Source organism: Arabidopsis lyrata (assembly GCF_000004255.2).
Source record: "Arabidopsis lyrata subsp. lyrata unplaced genomic scaffold ARALYscaffold_9, whole genome shotgun sequence".
NCBI classification, from domain to species: Eukaryota; Viridiplantae; Streptophyta; class Magnoliopsida; order Brassicales; family Brassicaceae; genus Arabidopsis; species Arabidopsis lyrata.
Genome location: NW_003302547.1, coordinates 1,665,284 through 1,685,629, shown reverse-complemented (window position 1 = coordinate 1,685,629; position 20,346 = coordinate 1,665,284). Strand labels below are relative to the sequence as shown.

Genomic DNA, 20,346 nt, shown 5'->3' with positions numbered 1-20,346 from the left:
CCTACAGTCATATTTCTACATCAAAAAATGTAAAGCTACAGCTGTTACCAATCAGGCCCTATATCATAGGCTTTGGACATACAATATTTGTTTTGGAAGCCATAAACTCTTTGGAATCCTATAATTAGTTTGTTCGTTTCGTCGCCGTAGGCGGCAGCGGCGGCAAATACTACCGCAAGTTGTTGTTCGTTTAGTCGCCGTCGACGCTGCCGCAACCGCTGCCGCAGGTTTTGTGTTCGTTTTGATGTTGCCGCCGCTGCCGCATGTTTCTGTGTTCATTACGTCGCTGCTGCGACAATTTTCACTTTATTTTTATTTATTTTTAAAATTTTGTATAGTTATATTTTAAATCAAGAAAAATGTCATACCAAAAAAGAATAAATCAAGAAAAATGTAATTAAATATATTTACATCCATAAGAAATAATTGTTTAGCTAACAATCATTTTTAGTTAAATATGTAATTACTAGATTAGAACCCGTACGATGTGCGGGTTTTAAAATTTTATATTAATTTGAATTTAACCAAACAAAAAAAATAATTAAAGATAATTTTAAAATAAATAACAAATATCAAACATAATTAAAAAAAGTAAAAATCCACAAATCTTTTTGGAATTTAAAATATTTATATATATGTTTTAATCTCATAATTTAAATTAACCTCATGTCAAACTAATATTAATTGGGGGCTTTTGCAAAAATGTCACTTTTTCAATGCCACTTTTTAAAAATACACCTTTTTAAAAACCTTATAAAAAATGCTCTTAAAAATATAAGATTTACCCAAATATGTATGTAATATTATTAAAACATACACAAACTACATTTCTATGTATCTAAAATCTTATAAATACTTTATAAATACCTTATAAATGCTTTTTAAATACCTTTAAAAACCTTTAAAATATCTTGTAAAACCTTTGAAAAACCTTAAAAATCCTTTAAAATAACTTGTAAAACCTTTAAAAACACCTTATAAAACCTTATAAATACTTGGATCGAGTCTTCAAGTAGTAGTTACAATCCATAAGTACCTTATAAACCTAATAAAACTTTATAAAAATTTCAGATTTAAAAAGGGGCATTTTTTAAAATGGACATCTAAAAGGGGTATTTTTGAAAAGGAGCACACCAAAAGGGATATTTTTAGCAATTTCTCTATTAATTGACATAAAATTAATAAATAAAATATAAATAAAAGTATATTAACAATGTCATCAAGTAATCGAAAATTAATTCCTATATGCCATTTTTCCAAATATTGTGTTTTCACTTCTTTCAATTTTTTTAATTTTTTTTTGGTTAAAGGTTCTTTCAAATTTTAGAATAAAAAATAAGTATAACTTTAATAATATTATCATCAAATAATAAAAAAATTATTCTTATAAACTCATTACTTTTTCAAAATTTATTGACTAATACATGCCAAATTTTACTGACTAATAATAACACATTAAAAAAAATTGTAATTTTCCTTTTTGCATGCGTGGTTAAGTAAAATAAACGATTTTTACCCAAAAAAAGCTTTGACAATACTGATTGGTGCTAAGGATGGTGGTGTTTTCAAGGGAGTGCTCAGACGATATTGATTGGTGCAAAGTGCCTTAGGAAGTCCTCCTCCCCCTTTCACTCGGAGATGGAAGCATTAATTTGGGCTATAAAGAATATCCTTTCAAGAAGGATTGATTGCCAGGCGTTTGAAACAGATTGTTCAAAGTTAGTCTCGATGGTACAGTCACCTGATGAATGGTCTGCTTTCTCCAACCTGTTAGATGAGTTTGGTATGCTCCGAATCTCTTTTCCCAAAAAAAAAACAATGGCATCAAAAGGGCTTATTAGTCTTACCGTAAAACTCCCTAATCGTAGCTTTCCTTCCGTACCTGGATAGATTCCACCGCCCATCAGCACGTACTTGTATAATACAAAGAAGACACCTATAAAACAAATAAGCCAAGAGGAAAGGGGAAAAACTATCAGAGAATCTACCAATCCACACACACACAACTCGAGACATTGTACACATCATCAAATCTAAGTAATTCCTCCCACGTACTGATTTTACCGTAAGAACAATACCGTAAGAACAATGAGGAAAACTGTGGTTGTGGTAATTGTTGGGTAGGAGATGGTTATTTATAGAAAAGATTAGTCTAAGGTTTTGGCTTAGGTTTCAGAATATCTTGGAGAGCAAACAGAAAAATCATATATACGAATCAAAAATTAGAATGATTCACACATGTTTAAGGAAAGATTGCGAAATCATTATATAACAAAAACAATATTCTTGTTAACACATTTACGTTAGAATGTTCTAGATGTTTTGGTTTTAGGCAACATTCTGATATTCGAATATCTTGAGAATATGCTTGTTGTTAGTTTACAAATCTAAACAAAATCAAAACGTAATTGTTAATTTGTTTTTTTTTTGTAGGGAAATCTTGCCAAAAGATATACTCCTTCTGTTTCACAAAGAGTGTTATTCTAAAGTTTGATTTTTGTTTCACAAAAAGTGTCATTCTACATTTTCAATGTGACTTTTACACAGAATTTTCTGATTTACCCTTCACTTAAAGATATTTTTTATTGAATTTAAATCATTAATTACTTATTAAATAGGAGCATATATGTATAATTCAATGTTTTCTTAATTTGTGTGAAATGTGTCAAAATGACACTCTTTATGAAACGGAGGGAGTATTAACGATTAATGGAAGTAATTAGTTTAGATGGCATAAATATTTGAAAATCATCTAGAGATAATGAGGAATAAAACCAATTAATGTGGGAAGAAGTTAAGGAAATAGAAAATATGTGTAATTAAAGAGATAATTTCGTTTTTTTATTACAAATTTCCTTAAATGTCTTATCTACTATCCGAATAGATTAAAACCAGGTAAAACCCGGATCCAAATGATTAAAAGCAAAAAAAACCCAGCAAAAATGTATATGTAGATTCAGTATATACATAATTACACCAAACAAAAATCAATATAAAAAGTGTCGACCACAAACAGATTCTCTAATTGGTCTATTACATAATGAAACAAAAAGACGGGACATTAATAAAATTGGAGTGGATCAATAGTATCAGCCTCATATCTTTTCTTGGTCGTGTCACTGCCTTCTCACATTACCAAATCTAACTTTCATCTTCGTATTTTCTACAGACGGGAAAGATTGGAGCCTACTGGAAAATAAGATACGACGATCGTGGGAGTTCTTGGGGAGTCGGTTTTGCTTTTCGGTTTCTTCAAGGACAAGACTTCCAAGTTACTATCGGTTGTGTTAACCCGTGATTTAGATTTTGGGACAAAACAAGCGAAGAAAGATGTGAAAAGAGACATCTTTGGAGTTTTAAATCTTAAGTGTGAGTTTTTAAGTTAATTTGAGCTACTATACATGTCAGATAATGGGTATATATATAAGAGGATGGCAAAGGAAGTAACTGAATCTTATTTGTACACGTCTCTTTTTTGGAAAGTGAATCTACCTTGACGGCCAAGCTTAATAAGTGAATAGTTTCATTGTCCGTTTTATTTATGTCTTTTGACAAGTCTTCGTACGTGAACTTCAAGGACTTTTGACTCCCCTTGTAAATAATTTGGAAGGAAGACTCCATGATGAATTAATTAGTCTATTCCGATTTAAATTGGATTTAGTTTATATCTTTTCTTTTTTCGTATTTTTGTTTTCAAAAATATTGATGAATATTTTTTCTTTATTTCTTTTTGAATTGGGCTAATTTTTTTTTTTTTCAATCAGCATATTATTCTTTGTATAAAACTGGATTGAATCCTCAATTTTTGTATGTATAATAGTATTTTATTATCTTTATTTTGTTATTCTTTTCAGAAAGAATATCACCCAAGAAACAATGATTATTGGAGTTTAAATAACAAAATAAGATATTTAATATTAAATCGCTGAATAGAAATCGTGTTTATAGTCAAACTTGTAAATGTTGGTTTACATTTACATTTTGGCTTTACATTTACATTTGGTTTAGTTTATATACATCCCATTAATTGACTTATACATAACAGGTAATAAACAAAAAATCATCCTTCACATATCTCTTTATAGGCAGGAGCCTTACCAACGTCTAAACGATGCCTACCCGCAAGTGGCAGACTCTGATTCTTACCCTATTTTTGGTATACTTTATGTTGGGTTGATTTTTTACTGAAGCTAATGGGCTTACTTAAATCGAATAGTGTCATTGTCAATGTGAAATGGGCAATAATGGATTGGCTGAGAGAGTTCACCTCTTGTGCCACTGATCGAGAAATGCTAACCTCTTATGCCACTGTTATGTTTTGTTTTTATTTTTGAATTTATTTTAATTTGTAAAATTGAGTAAAAGACATAAAAACCAAACCAAATTCTAAAAACTACGACCCAACCTTAATAATCCGATCCAAGCCCATGAAAAATAATCCGACCCATAAAAAATCTTCAAATTTTACCCTAAATCTGAAAAACACAAAAATAATCTAAGTATAAATCGAGAAACTGTAAATCGGAAGAAGAAGAGTCGAGTTCTCGAATCTCCGTCACTTCTCTCCGTCGCTTCTCATCGGGATCGCTTCAGACCGTCCGTTTTCGTCGTCTCCGGCGTCTTCGTGTTGCCTCGGACCGTCTGCGTCTTATCCGCCTTTCGTTTCCTCCGCGTCTCGTCTCCTCCGAGTTCGTCTTCGTCTCCTCCGTCTCCGTTTGCATCTTCGTCTCCTCCGGTTTAATATTCATATTCACACTATATAATTTCATATCCGAAATTCAAACATAAAGCCGTAAAGTCAAAGTAATTACGTGTTGACTAAATGTTTTCTTTCCTAGCCATACACCGTTGACCACTTCAATGGCTTCGCGCTCGTCTTCTTCTTCTTCTTCACCACACAAAGCCACAATCTTTTGAATTTTCCTCTTCCCTTTCTTTCACCATCATCTCTCTCTCGGATCCATGGCCTATAACAATTTCACCCGCCTCGATGCTCAATCCGCCGCCAAGAAAGCCGTCTCAGTGATCGGATTAGGTTACTATCTCTGCTCCGATGTTCGTTTCTCCGCTTGTAAAACTACACCAGACGGTTCCAGGTTAGTCGAAATCGTCCCGACCCGGAACCGTGACTTAGTCTTCCCCGGTGGGATCGTCGTTAACAACGTCTCGAGCTCGATTAAGTGCGATAAAGGCAAACGTACTCGATTACGCTCCGATATACTCTCTTTTAATCAGGTTTAGTAAAATCTAATCATCACTGGTTCGTGTTCCTGTTTGTAGAAACCCTAATTTTGAGTTTGATTTTTGTGTAGATGTCGGAGAAGTTTAATCAAGATATGTGTCTCTCCGGGAAGATTCCGTCGGGGATGTTTAATAATATGTTTGCGTTTAGTAAATGTTGGCCTAAAGATGCGAGCTCTGTGAAGAATTTAGCTTATTGGTTCATTAGCTTGTATATACGTGTTGAGATTGTTAGGAAGCAATTGACTCTACGTGATGAAGTGAAACGTGAGGTTCCTTCTTCTTGGTACTCATGTAGTTGTTGGAGTGAGTACTAAATTTAAAATTTAGTTGTTCCGGTTGATCCAGGGACAACTACTAATAATCCAGGGACAACTATGTGATAAACCAAGGACAACTACTAATAATACAGGGACAACTATATGATAAATCAAGGACAACTACATATAAGTCGAAGTTGTACCGGTTGAACCAAGTACAACTACCATTACGGCAGGTACAAATACTAATAAGACTTCATGAAAACACAAATCCATATTCCAAAAACACAAATCCATATCCAAAATACAAATTCAAATATTACAAAGACTAGGTGGTAATCATACAATATTACCACCTTGAAAGTAACCCTTAAGCCTCGCAATCTCGACTTCTTTTGTGGCTAACCTCTCTTTAAGATCATCAATTTCTTCACGCATAAGACGAAGAATTTCTCGGATCGACTCCAAAGCAGGATTTCCATCCCTCGCATATTCAAAAGAGGTTAAAACGGCGAGATAACCCAGATTTTGAGCAATTAACCCAGATCAAACTTAAAGCAATTAAACCTTAACGGCGAGATAACCCAGATTTTGCAAAATTTGAAGAAATCTGAAAACCCTAATTTTTGGATTTCTCGTTTTCAAAGGAAGAAGAAGAAGAGAGAAGACGAAGAAGATAGAAGCGAGATGTGAGAGAATTACCCAGATTTTGTAAAATTTGAAGAAATCTGAAAACCCTAATTTTTGGGTTTCTCATTTTCAAAGGAAGAAGAAGAGAGAAGACGAAGAAAAGAAAGAAGAAGAGAGAAGCGAGATGTGAGAGAGAGAGAGAGAGAGAGAGAGAGAGAGAGAGAGAGAGAGAGAGAGAGAGAGAGAGAAACTTATTTCCAAAAATCATCACAGGGTAGGCCCGGTTTGAGTCAAAAGCTAGTCAAAGACTACTGTGAACACATTTATGTGGGACCCTTGACAATTAGATTTTCTACATAGTTGTCTTTAGATGTTCAGTTGTCCTGATTTGCTCACAGTTGAACTATTTCAAATTTTGTAATTTTGTAGTTGAACCTTAAAAATAACCTTAATTTTCTAGTTGTTCCCATCAATTTCCAAATTATATTGGTTTTTAAGAAGTTTTTATAGAATAATTTGTAAGACTACATAGTTTCCATACTTATTCCATCTTTATAGATGATCTTGAACTAAATGTTGCTTGTTACCTAATGAGTGATATGTGTAAAACAAGTTTATGTAAACATTAATTATTGATAATGTTAAATATCATATATTAAAAATATTAAATGTACTTTCAGAGTTTTAAAATGTTTAAAATCACTTATTATGGTTTAATTTATGTAATTTTATGTTTTTGTAGTATTAGTTGTTCCTAGTTGTACCGGCTGAACCCAGAAACCAATCTTACTCATACTGCAAAGTATAAAAATAGTTTATATTACAAACTAGTCTTACAAACAATAATCCATATATTACAAAGTATTATTAGTCTTACAAATGAAAATACAAAGTTGTTTAAGTTGTTCCGGTTGAACCCAAATGGTTCAGTTGTTCTAGTTGAACCCAAGTGGTAAAACAGTTGTACCGGTTGAACTAGAGAATTAGTCAAGTTGCTTCTGGATGCTCGGGCTTCTGGATGCTCGGGCTTTTAAAAATCCATTCATTCCCTTCTGAATAGTACCCTCCATAGTCAAAATGTACGTTAGTCTGGCTCTTCTTCTTCATCGCCTCCTGAAATTACAACAATTTAAAACATAATTACCACTGGTACACTTATACTAGTTGTACCAGTTGGCCTACAGTCTATTATTTGTACCAGTTGGCCTATACTCTAACAGTTGTACCAGTTGACTATGGAGGGTACTATCCTGAAAATAATACATTTAAAAACAGCACAAATCTACACCATTTTTCACAGTTATACTAGTTGTACCAGTTGGCCTACATACTATCCGTTGTACCAGTTGGCCTACATACTATCAGTTGTACCAGTTGACTATGGAGGGTACTATCTTGAAAATATAATAATTAAAAACAGCACATACACCATTTGAACCATGAACTCAAACGATATAGCGTATAGTAAATTTTTAAAAATCCACTCATTCTCTTCTGAATAGTACCCTCCATAGTCAAAATGTACGTTAGTGTGGCTCTTCTTCTTCATCGCCTCCTGAAAATACAACAATTTAAAACATAATTATCTACACCATTTGTCACAGTTGTACTATTTGTACCAGTTGACCTACATACTATCATTTGTACTAGTTGGCCTATAGTCTATCAGTTGTACCAGTTGAATAATTTGACTTATTTGTACCAGTTGAATAACTTTCTGTTAGCTATACCAGTTGACTGAGATCTGACTTGATTCTACATAAGATGTGACTAGATTCAACAATGGACGAGCTACATTCGTTTAATTACCAATGCAAATATCTCCATTCGCCAATATACATTCGCTAATCCAAATAAAACCCAATTTTCATTTGAAATCCCTAATTTTAAAAAATTCCAGAATACTCATGAAATACCTAAAAACAAAACAATGGAGCAATGTCAAGAGGATATGTGAGAAGAAACTAACCGATTTCGAGAAGGAAGAGGCGCCTGTTGAGCCGTAGTTGCAGATCGCCGGGAGCGGCGGAGGAGGAAGAAAAGCGTCGGGGTCGGGGAGGAGAGAAGAGAGACAAAAAACGATTTTGTTTTCTTTTTTTTTTTAATTTTTTCTATTTCTTCTTCTTTATTCATTAAGGGTAATTTCGGTACTTCATATTTTCGATGGCATGTAGATTATTGGGTGGCAGGCCAGATCATTTTTTGCCAAAAAGTGGCATAAGTGATAAAAATTCATTGGCTGAGCTCAAGTTGGAGCTCCGGTAGATGACTGGTCGGATTTTAGCTCCAGCAATATCTCTGTTTTTAAGTAAGTGTTTCGAGAGTATCGTAGTACATTAGTTCGTTAGAGTTGTGTTTCGAGTAGTTGCGAAAACAGTTTAGAGTGGTTGTATCCTGGGACTCCTGAATCACAGAGTCCCGTCGCACTACGGGTGATTCAAAGAGTTAAGGAAATAGATTAGTCTCGCCTCCATTGTTCTCTTCCCTTAACCATTTCTGAATTTCTATTTCAATTACATTTCCGTGGAGTGGCTAACTGAGACTTTACGCGTTCTAAATCCTACTCTCGAGACTGCAGTATACCTTACACTTGCGTTCGCCAAAGGTTCTTCTAACTAGCTATGCAATCAACAAGGTTACCTTCCTGAGGCTTGCCATGGTACCTTATGTAAATGAATTGCATTTTTGTTGTTGAGTCTTTCACTCAAAGGATCAACATCTTCCTTAGTTAAAGTGGTCACTTCCTGAATCTTCAACTCGGACAGATCATGCTGCAATAAACAGTTAGAAAACAACTAACTCATGGTATGTCAATGATATGTAAAAAAAAAACCCTATCCAGTTGTGGCAGCAAGAAAAGTCTTCGGTCCTTCCCCTATTTCCCACACGTATGTCTTTATTATAAGCCACACATAATCACATATTGCACGTAAACCACTCCAATCCAAACGCTGTAATTTAATCAAGGGTAAATTGCATGGCAGGGCATAAGACCAAGTTTTAATTTCATGTTTTGGCAAAGTGAGAATTGGCTTTCAAGTTTTGACAATTTAGCCAAAATCTGACCATTTTACCCCTACCAGCGTAACGATGTACTGTTCACTGTACGGTTCAGTTAAGTGGTTCAGTTACGTACACTGTTCCGGTTAAGCAATATATTTCGTTCTTAATTGATTTCTGCGGGAGTACAGTGACAAATGGGGATTAATAACATTAAAAAACAATGAGACATCAGGATTTAATGCCAAAAAAATTTAGACATGACTCATGTCATAATTAATGCAAAAGTCATCATTACTTTTTCTAATATTAGTTTATATGTGTGAATAGTTGTAAGAGACAAACATGATCCATCAAACAAACAAATTATTCTGAACGAATGTGATTCTGGAGAAGTTTTGATCTTCTTGATTTTCAAAGTTTGGAGCCAAGACAAGCATTGATCGTGTAAGTAATGAAATTGGTTAAGAAGTTTTTTGTTTTAACACAGTAGGGTCTTGATTGTGTTCGAAATCAACATTGTTTTTATATAAAAACCCAGAATATTTTTATTTCCAATTTTTTAAGTTCAAATTGATAAATGAGGATAGATTTATGTTTATAAGTGTGTAGTTGGGAATTCTTTTTGTTTTTTGTAGATATAATCATGCTTTCATTTGCATTTAATGGGGTTCTGCTGAATTTATGATGCAGGTAGGTAATGGATATTCCCGTATTTACTATGGTGGATGAGTGGAGATGCAAAGAAGATGAATGGAAATTTGAACCATGGGAAGGCTGGTTTGGTCGTTGTGTACGTGTTAGGCAAAACATGACGTACACGGAATTTGTACTGGATGCCGGGAAAGATGTCAGTGATGATCGAAAGTAAACGCACTCCTGTCTACATTGACAATCAAATGAGCCTGGATACCTTCTTTTTGATTCGTGGTGGGGATCCTAGTGTCACCTTGTTTGTCTCTTTCATTACAACCGTCAAGGCACTCGGGAATACTGTCCCTAGGACCGATGGTGAGAGTTATCGTGTGTGTGGGAGTGCAACGACACCAAATCCCATCGTAGCGGCTTCAAATGTAGATGGAAATAATGAGGCCGTAGATGAGCAAAACGACGTTGAAGACGATAAAACAGATGAGGATGAAGAAGAGGAGGAGGACAACGAAGATGGTGCTGGGTATGATGATTATCAAGGTGATGATGGATCTATGGGGGGAAGTACCCTCGATCCTACTATAGACGGTAGTGAAGGCAGTGGCGAAGATTACGATTACAACAAGTGGAACGATGTAATTATTGAAGAATATGGAATAGGGAATGTTGAGGAGGACGTCATTCTCACTCAACAAACGGTTCAACATCCAGGGGAATTCAGTCGTCTATTGGCAAAGTGAGGCCCGCAATCTCCTGTACTTGGGTTTTGAGCGACCATAACATTTCTCTCATAGGCAAAAGGTTCAACTGAGTACTTCTCAGGCAATACATCCGCGCACATCGCTCTCACTAGGTACGACATCATCTCGCAGACAGGCTGCATCTTTGACCATGCAACAGACTCCCGCGTGTGTTCTATGAGAGCGTCATAGACAACTATATGCCGGGCTCTGAGGTGGATTGCCAACCCAACCCAATGATCACCTTTCCAGTTCATCAGATCATATACCACGTCGACATCCTTGAACCACCTAAGACTAGGTTCACGGTGTATGTGTATTCCATTGGCCATGTCGTATAGCCGGTCGCCCCATTTGAACCCAAGCTTATTTATACAATTCCTGAAGCTGACAGCACGCTTAGTAAGCTCATAAAGCAGGAAGGAGTCCAAAACAACGCATCGGTTTGCTATCATTTGTTGACCGTTCTTGTGCCACATCAAGATTGCGAGCATTTCCAAGACCTGAAATGATAATAGCATAGACAGTCAGTGTACGTACACTTCAGGCATATTTAAAAAATGTACACAAATGTACTATTTCAACTTACCATATTATCCACCCACTTTCCTTGTGCTATAAGAATGGAGAAAAACTCGTTGTCTACTTTGCGATACCCGAAAAGAGTGTGCTTCCTGTATATCCAATATTATAGTATGACTGGTTGTTATAGAAAACCCATGTATCAATTAAGGGATAATTTTGATAATGCACGATACTTACACATTCGGACCGCGGAGGACATTGGTTAAGAGCTCTAATTTGGAAGCGTCAACCTTCTCCAAGGGGTTGTAAGGGACATTTCCAGCCGCTATAACCACCTCTGAATCTTCAGCTCGTCCAGGAACATCCTCCACGAGGACTGTTGTTTCCTTAAAACCTTCCGGAAGGGCTTCATCCATCTCAAAAATTATTTGCTTCTTCACTTTTTTTGGGTACAACCGGCGTAGGAATTTTAACTGCTATTGCTTCGAGTGCAGCATCGTTGTTTGGTTCATCCTGTAAAGAAGTATTATTGTAAACACTATGATTAAACAATTTCAAAATGTAATGATAATATTTACTGGGAAAATACTCACAATATTTTTCAGTGTACCAACTGTCGTGTCTGCTTCATCCAACCCTGGGTTTGAATCCTCTTGTTCTTCCACCCCGTCGACAATCTCCTGCTGCTCCAACACTCCCTTTTCAAATTAACGTGCAGAATTATTTAAATGTACGCATACAATCCTATGTACGTATGTTAATAACTGTGTATAATTTTAAACCAAACACGAGATTTTTACCTCCTTTACATTAGCCGCATCCACATCCATGGAGGCTTTCGTTGCCAACTCCTGTAACACCTGCATAATAGAAGATTATAAATTTAAACAAGCCTACACTATTTTATTTAAAAATATAGTTAGCTTACATTCTTAACTACTGCAAATGGTGAAGGAGGATCCCCTAGGGTGCCCTCAAGTACTGAGTCATCCACTTTACTCTCTGGAACTACATTGGGTACATCTCCCGCATCAACCTGTGGCAGTAGTTATCAACTTCATCGGCTATATCCTCTATTTTGTGATGTCTGAAACAATCATTACTTATACGTACACGGGAAATAAGAAAGACATATGTACGTACACTTACACCGGGTTCCTCGGTGTGTTCAGCCTGAGAAGATGTATCTCTATCATTATCCTCACAAATTTCTGGTTGCTCCCCAACCTTTGCTTCACTCTCAAGACCGGCACCATGTTCTTCTCCCTGAAACAAATATACCATACACGTCTTAAGCTTTATGTGAGTACACATATGGAAAACTACATTTGACTATTAGCAGACCATATACCTGTCCAGATGTTGCAGGTAAACCTGATGGATTTTCTACCATCTCTGTGTCAGCAGTTGGTTTTTCATCTGTCCCTGGCTGTGTACCAACACGACAGGCTCACCACCATCAATTGGTCCTTTATCCTAAAACATAGTATACCATACACTTCTTAAGCTATATGTACGTGGAGAACTGAAAATAATTGATACGCGTACACTTATGGAAAACAGTATGTGACTATTAGCACAAGACATACCTGTACAGAGGTTGAAGGTACAGGAGATGGAATTTCTTCCATCTCTGTGTCAGCACTAGCTTTTTCCTCGGTCCCTGACTGTGTACCAACAAGGACAGACTCACCACCATCACGTGCTCCTTCATCCTGAAACATAGTATACCATACACTTCTGAAGCCTATGTGTACGTACACAACTGGAAATAATTGATAAAAATATTTGTACACGACATACCTGATGGGAAGGTGTAGGTCCACCAACTGAAATGTTAGCTACTCTAGTGTCAACCATATCTTCGTCTCTGTTCGAAAAATCTCCTCCATCATTTGCAGTAAAACCACCTTCATTGTTGGCTTCATCCTGTACCATAGCAGACAAGTTACAGTTATTAATCTTCATGTACGTACATTTAAAATACTATATATAAATGTACGTACATGCCATACCTGGTCATCTTCCTCAGAGGAAGAGTTACCATCAGAAAGCTGAGTAATCTCCGCAACTGACGTCATTATATTCTTCAGCCTTGAAGACTTTCTTGTTCCAGACTTGAAGGCTTTCTTTGTAGACATCCTTTTAGATGCCTTCTTCACACTCATCGGTGCCTTAACCACCGATTTATTTGGGCCCTGTGAAGCATGGGAAGTTTTGGTTGGTTCTGTCTTTTTGCCCTTTGGATCTAAGGCAGCACGTATCTCCTTACGGACAAATTTCTTCAAGTCTTCTTGCATTTGTTTATTTTGTGCTTCCTGGCTCTTGAAACACCTCCTAAGTTCAACTACAAACTTCTCAAACTGGGGATCTTCAGAACAATCCTCAGCAGTGTCCTCATTTTCTTCTTCCACAACAGATTTCTGTTTTTTCAAAGCAGGTGCATTCGGGGCTGGTACATTTCTTTTCCTCTTCTTCACACCTACGATAGACCAGTTTAATGATTGATTGGTCTTCAAGGGACAATAATCAGAATGTATAAAAACAACATTTACACTCACGTATCTCTCCAAGTTGTGGTGGGCGCTCCTGCTTTGGAAATGCAGCATAACCTCCAACTCATTCTTCCTCCTTCCACTCATGACCAGCTAACAACAGTCGCTCAATGTAAGCAACTCTTGGATCCTCAACTTCATCATCCCATGACAGGGATGGAGGAAAAATATTGTCCTCTGGTTTCACAAGATAGGTTACCTCAACCTACACCAATAAGTTTGTTAACCACTTAGAGAATGTACACTTACTTTTTAAATAATGTACGTACATAAACAATTGTACATACCTCTTCCGCAGCCTCACACTCCAAGATGCTGGATGTCCTGATTGCCCGCAGTGAGGCAAGATGATGGATAGACCTCTGAGTAAATGTCCTGTTAGCTTCATCATCAGGTACTAGCTTAGCAAGGGATGGGATTGTTTCGAACGCAAACAGCTGGAGTGCTAATGGGAATCCATGTAGTGCATAAGACCCATCCTTTACACACCTTATCAGTTTTTGAGCATCTGAGGGGTTTGGAATTTTGCTATCCTCTCCAAAGTACGGGTAAAAGACACCCTTCCCCAAGGGTATTTGCAGAAGAATTGCACGTTCTTCATCATCTCAACAGTGAACTCAGAAGGCCTTATGGGGTTATTATGGCACCCTATCACACCATCTACCAAGATTATAAGAGATAAGGCCAGCTGCTTCCACCCATCCATGGTTTCCTCCTCCTTCAGCCAGACCACCAAATCATGCACTGTTGGATTCGGCTTTTCCCCAAACTTCTCCTCAAACAGAGTTTTCCAGACACTTTGACTCCCAGCTTTGACCTTTAGTACATCCGTCACGTCTTTCTTGTTGGGATATGTCCCACATTCTAGACCAGTTACCAGACTAAATTCTCTTAATCCGAATTTTATTGGATGACCGCCGAAGACCATCCACATCTCATTCACTTTACTTGTCACTAACTGACGATATATTAGTCCAAGAACAAGCTTACCTGAGAAGGAAGACTTGTTAGCAGGTATCCTAAAAAGGTCCCCAAATGGAGACTCGAGAAGAAACTTCATCTCCTCTTTTCCCTTAAGAACTTGCGCTATGTCAGAAAGGTACTCCGGTTTGGAGTACGCGTTCATCTTCGTCTTGACAGGGTACCGGTCTAGGGCAAAGAGTCTAGGTGGTAACTCTTCAACTATAAGATCTTCAGTCGGAGCCACGCTTGTACTGCCTGCAATTACAAGTGATATACAATTAAGTAAGGATGTATGAATTCGTGTACGTACACAGTAATTATCAACATTTTATACTCAACATCTGAATTTTGGCGGAAACAGAGATTTCCAATTCAACTTCTCAAATTTTCAAACTACAGATATAACAAAATCCGGCAACTTCTATCCCTTTAATCAAACAAGCTTTAAGATTCCGATACACCCAAAGAAACTACAAACGGAATAATATCGGAACTTACCCAATTCCTCCGGCGGATTTGTCGGAGGGAGTTTCCTCCTCGGGGATACTCTGAGTTCCACCTTGTCCTTCTTGGGGCCTTCCTGCGTATGCTTCTTCCTAGAGACTACGTCGTTTGGTTTATTCCCACCCATCTCGAAGGTTGGTATCTCGCCGGATGTTTCTCAGTTCCTCTTCGCCTGAAAACCTGAAACTTTCTCTTCGCCGGTTTTTCGAGTTCAATGCGATGCCTCAAATCAAGTAGCCGATAATTCGAACCCAGATGTCGAAAACGAAGATGGATGAATGAATTCCGAACTGATTTCTACTTCTATCTCGAATATCTCGGAGATGTCGAACGAAGATGGATGAATGTTCTTCTTCGTTTTCTTGAAATTCTTTTTTTTTTTTTTTTTAATTCAAAACAAAAAGTAACTAAACCGCTAATAGAAACTAAACCGTAATGTAACTGTGCCGTTTGGTTTTTCGTCAGGGGCATCTTCGTCATAAAACGGAATAACTGTCAAAACATGAGAGATGAATCTCACTTTGCCAAACGGTGAGATCAAATATTTTTTTCATGTCAAACGTGAAAATTTCTTTTTAATCAATATCTGATCTACATTTTCATCTGGATCGCTAGGTGAATTACACATGACGAGCCAAGCGGACTGCGTGGTATTTGTATGCTTGGCGCTTCAGATGACGAGCCAAGCTGAGGCCGTCGTTTGAGAATGCCAGTCGCTTATGGATGCCTAAAAGACGCCTACGCGCAAGTGGCAGACTCTCATTCTTACCCATTTTCACTATATTTTCTGCGCTCTGAATCTTACCCACTAGTCTAAAGCGTAGGACACCATTGTGCTTATCAAAGGTTCTTCTAATAATTGCAATGCAATCAGCAGGGTTACCTGCTTGAGGCTTGCCATGGTACCTTATGTAGATGATTGCGTTTTTTTCGTTGAGCCGCTCACTTGGAGGCTTAACATCTTCCTTAGTTTCTATGGCCACTTCCAGAATCATCAAGTCAGACAAATCATGCTGCAACAAATAGTTAGAAAACAACCCACGTGATATTACTATCAAAACAATAGAGTTGATCCACATCTATGAATTGAAAGGTCCGAACGATCAACTCTGCAATCAGTTGTTAGAATCAATAGGTCTTCAAATCGTTCATTTGAAAAAGTTGAAACCCTTTTTATTGGATGATCATAATACTTCTCAAAAATCGAAATTCTTGATCAATGGAGGAACAATATCACCATTTTTGTTCAATAAAATACCAAAGTGGATGATTGACTCATTCCATACTAGAAAGAATCGCAGGAAATCTTTTGATAACACGGATTCCTATTTCTCAATCGTATCCCACGATCAAGACAATTGGCTGAACACCTCTAATAGAGGGACAAAGAGTCAATTTTGAAAGAACGTATTGTCAAACTCTTTCAGATATGAATCTATCCGATTCAGAAGAGAAGGGCTTGCATCAGTATCTCAATTCCAATTCAAACATGGGTTTGATTCACACTCCATGTTCTGAGAAATATTGACAGAGGAAAAAACGGAGTCTTTGCCTAAAAAAATGCGTTGACAAAGGGCAGATGGATAGAACCTTTCAACGAGATAGTGCTTTTTCAACTCTCTCAAAATGGAATCTATTCCAAACATATATGCCATGGTTCTTTACTTCGACAGGGTACAAATATCTAAATTTGATATTTTTAGATACTTTTTCAGACCTATTGCGGATACTAAGTAGCAGTCAAAAATTTGTATTCATTTTTCATGATATTATGCATGGATTAGATATATCATGGCGAATTCTTCAGAAAAAATTGTGTCTTCCACAAAGGAATCTGATAAGTGAGATTTCGAGTAAGTCTTTACATAATCTTCTTCTGTCCGAAGAAATGATTCATCGAAATAATGAGTCATCATTGATATCGACACATCTGAGATCGCCAAATGTTCGTGAGGTCCTCTATTCAATCCTTTTCCTTCTTCTTGTTGCTGGATATATCGTTCGTACACATCTTCTCTTTGTTTCCCGAGCCTATAGTGAGTTACAGACAGAGTTCGAAAAGATCAAATCTTTGATGATTCCATCATACATGATTGAGTTGCGAAAACTTCTGGATAGGTATCCTACATCTGAACTGAATTCTTTCTGGTTAAAGAATCTTTTTCTAGTTGCTCTGGAACAATTAGGAGATTGTCTAGAAGAAATACGGGGTTTTGGCGGCAACATGCTATGGGGTGGTGATCCCGCTTATGGGGTCAAATCAATACGTTCTAAGAAGAAAGATTTGAAAATAAATTTCATCGATATCATCGATCTCATAAGTATCATACCAAATCCCATCAATCGAATCACTTTTTCGAGAAATACGAGACATCTAAGTCATACAAGTAAAGGGATCTATTCATTGATAAGAAAAAGAAAAAACGTGAGCGGTGATTGGATTGATGATAAAATAGAATCCTGGGTCGCGAACAGTGATTCGATTGATGATAAAGAAAGAGAATTCTTGGTTCAGTTCTCCACCTTAAGGGCAGAAAAAAGGATTGATCAAATTCTATTGAGTCTGACTCATAGTGATCATTTATCAAAGAATGACTCTGGTTATCAAATGATTGAACAACCGGGAACAATTTACTTACGATACTTAGTTGACATTCATAAAAAGTATCTAATGAATTATGAGTTCAATACATCCTGTTTAGCAGAAAGACGGATATTCCTTGCTCATTATCAGACAATCACTTATTCACAAACTTCGTGTGGGGCTAATAGTTTTCATTTCCCGTCTCATGGAAAACCCTTTTCGCTCCGCTTAGCCCTATCCCCCTCTAGGAGTATTTTAGTGATAGGTTCTATAGGAACTGGACGATCCTATTTGGTCAAATACCTAGCGACAAACTCCTATGTTCCTTTCATTACAGTATTTCTGAACAAGTTCCTGGATAACAAGCCGAAAGGTTTTTTTATTGATGATATCGATATTGATGATAGTGACGATATTGATGCTAGTAACGATATTGATCGTGAACTTGATACGGAGCTGGAGCTTCTAACTATGATGAATGCGCTAACTATGGATATGATGTCGGAAATAGACCGATTTTATATCACCCTTCAATTCGAATTAGCAAAAGCAATGTCTCCTTGCATAATATGGATTCCAAACATTCATGATCTTGATGTGAATGAGTCGAGTTACTTAGCCCTCGGTCTATTGGTGACTCTCTCTCCAGGGATTATGAAAGATGTTCCACTAGAAATATTCTTGTTATTGCTTCGACTCATATTCCCCAAAAAGTGGATCCCGCTCTAATAGCCCCGAATAAATTAAATACATGCATTAAAATACGAAGGCTTCTTATTCCACAACAACGAAAGCACTTTTTCACTCTTTCCTATACTAGGGGATTTCACTTGGAAAAGAAAATGTTCCATACTAATGGATTCGAGTCTATAACCATGGGTTCCAGTGCACGAGATCTTGTAGCACTTACCAATGAGGCCCTATCAATTAGTATTACACAGAAGAAATCAATTATAGACACTAATACAATTAGATCTGCTCTTCATAGACAAACTTGGGATTTGCGATCCCAGGTAAGATCGGTTCAGGATCATGGGATCCTTTTCTATCAGATAGGAAGGGCTGTTGCACAAAATGTACTTATAAGTAATTGCCCCATAGATCCTATATCTATCTATATGAAGAAGAAATCATGTAACGAAGGGGATTCTTATTTGTACAAATGGTACTTCGAGCTTGGAACGAGCATGAAGAAATTCACGATACTTCTTTATCTTTTGAGTTGTTCTGCCGGATCGGTCGCTCAAGACCTTTGGTCTCTACCCGTACCCGATGAAAAAAATAGGATCACTTCTTATGGATTCATTGAGAATGATTCGGATCTAGTTCATGGCCTATTAGAAGTGCAAGGCGCTTTGGTGGGATCCTCACGGACAGAAAAAGATTGTAGTCAGTTTGATAATGATCGAGTGACATTACTTTTTCGCTCCGAACCAAGGGATCCCTTATATATGATGCAAGATGGATCTTGTTCTATCGTTGATCAGAGATTTCTCTATGAAAAATACGAATCGGAGTTTGAAGAAGGGGAAGGAGAAGGAGTCCTCGACCCGCAACAGATAGAGGAGGATTTATTCAATCACATAGTTTGGGCTCCTAGAATATGGCGCCCTCGGGGCTTTCTATTTGATTGTATCGAAAGGCCTAATGAATTGGGATTTCCCTATTCGGCCGGGTCATTTCGGGGCAAGCGGATCATTTATGATGAAAAGTATGAGCTTCAAGAGAATGATTCGGAGTTCTTGCAGAGCGGAACCATGCAGTACCAGAGACGAGATAGGTCTTCCAAAGAACAAGGCTTTTTTAGAATAAGCCAATTCATTTGGGACCCCGCAGATCCACTCTTTTTCCTATTCAAAGATCAACCCTTTGTCTCTGTGTTTTCACATCGAGAATTCTTTGCAGATGAAGAGATGTCAAAGGGGCTTCTTACTTCCCAAACGGATCCTCCTACATCTATATATAAACGCTGGTTTATCAAGAATACGCAAGAAAAGCACTTCGAATTGTTGATTTAGCGCCAGAGATGGCTTAGAACCAATAGTTCATTATCTAATGGATTTTTCCGTTCTAATACTCGATCCGAGAGTTATCAGTATTTATCAAATCTGTTCCTATCTAATGGAACGCTATTGGATCGAATGACAAAGACATTGTTGAAAAAAAGATGGCTTTTCTCGGATGAAATGAAAATAGGATTCATGTAATGTAACAGGAGAAAGGTTTCCCATTACTTAGCCGGAAAGATATGTGGCCATGAAATAGGGATTAAGTGGAACGGAATTGACTGGGTGGTAGAGTTGTAGAAACACCTGTTTCTTCCACTTAGCTCCATGGAACAATATGCCATGGAAGAATTGAAATCTTAGATCAAAACACTATGGATGGATGGTATGAACTGCCTAAACAAGAATTTTTGAACAGCGAACAACCGGAGCTATTACTCACTACATCAAAAAAATTTCCATTAATAAAAGATGGAAATCCATTGGAAAATCAAAAATACGCATGTCGGATGAAATTGTTGTTGCTATCTGTTCCAATAACGAATCAACTGAATAACTAAATAAAATAGATAGACCTTTCTCTTCGTCTCAGGTCGATAGATCTTCTCAATTGGAAGATCCCCTATATGGATAAGACACATTCCAGTTGACCGAGCCTAATTCTAATTGTTTTGTTCCGAAGTAAAG

At 37.0% G+C, this 20,346-nt stretch overlaps 2 protein-coding genes across 2 annotated transcripts; one reads left to right on the top strand and one right to left on the bottom strand.

Moving 5' to 3' along the window:
- Nucleotides 1-2,710: 2,710 nt before the first annotated feature.
- On the bottom strand, nucleotides 2,711-4,019 carry LOC9299387. Its single transcript, XM_021020933.1, has 2 exons — nucleotides 3,109-4,019; nucleotides 2,711-2,954 (listed from the first exon to the last, which is right to left on the bottom strand). The coding sequence occupies exon 1, from the start codon at nucleotides 3,344-3,346 to the stop codon at nucleotides 3,164-3,166; it is 183 nt and encodes a 60-aa protein (XP_020876592.1). The 5' UTR covers nucleotides 3,347-4,019; the 3' UTR covers nucleotides 2,711-2,954; nucleotides 3,109-3,163.
- A 770-nt stretch (nucleotides 4,020-4,789) lies between these two features.
- On the top strand, nucleotides 4,790-5,558 carry LOC9299303 (MACPF domain-containing protein NSL1). The gene is made up of 2 exons (XM_002863264.2): nucleotides 4,790-5,235; nucleotides 5,313-5,558. The coding sequence occupies exons 1-2, from the start codon at nucleotides 4,963-4,965 to the stop codon at nucleotides 5,556-5,558; spliced, it is 519 nt and encodes a 172-aa protein (XP_002863310.1). The 5' UTR covers nucleotides 4,790-4,962.
- The last annotated feature ends 14,788 nt before the right edge of the window (nucleotides 5,559-20,346 follow it).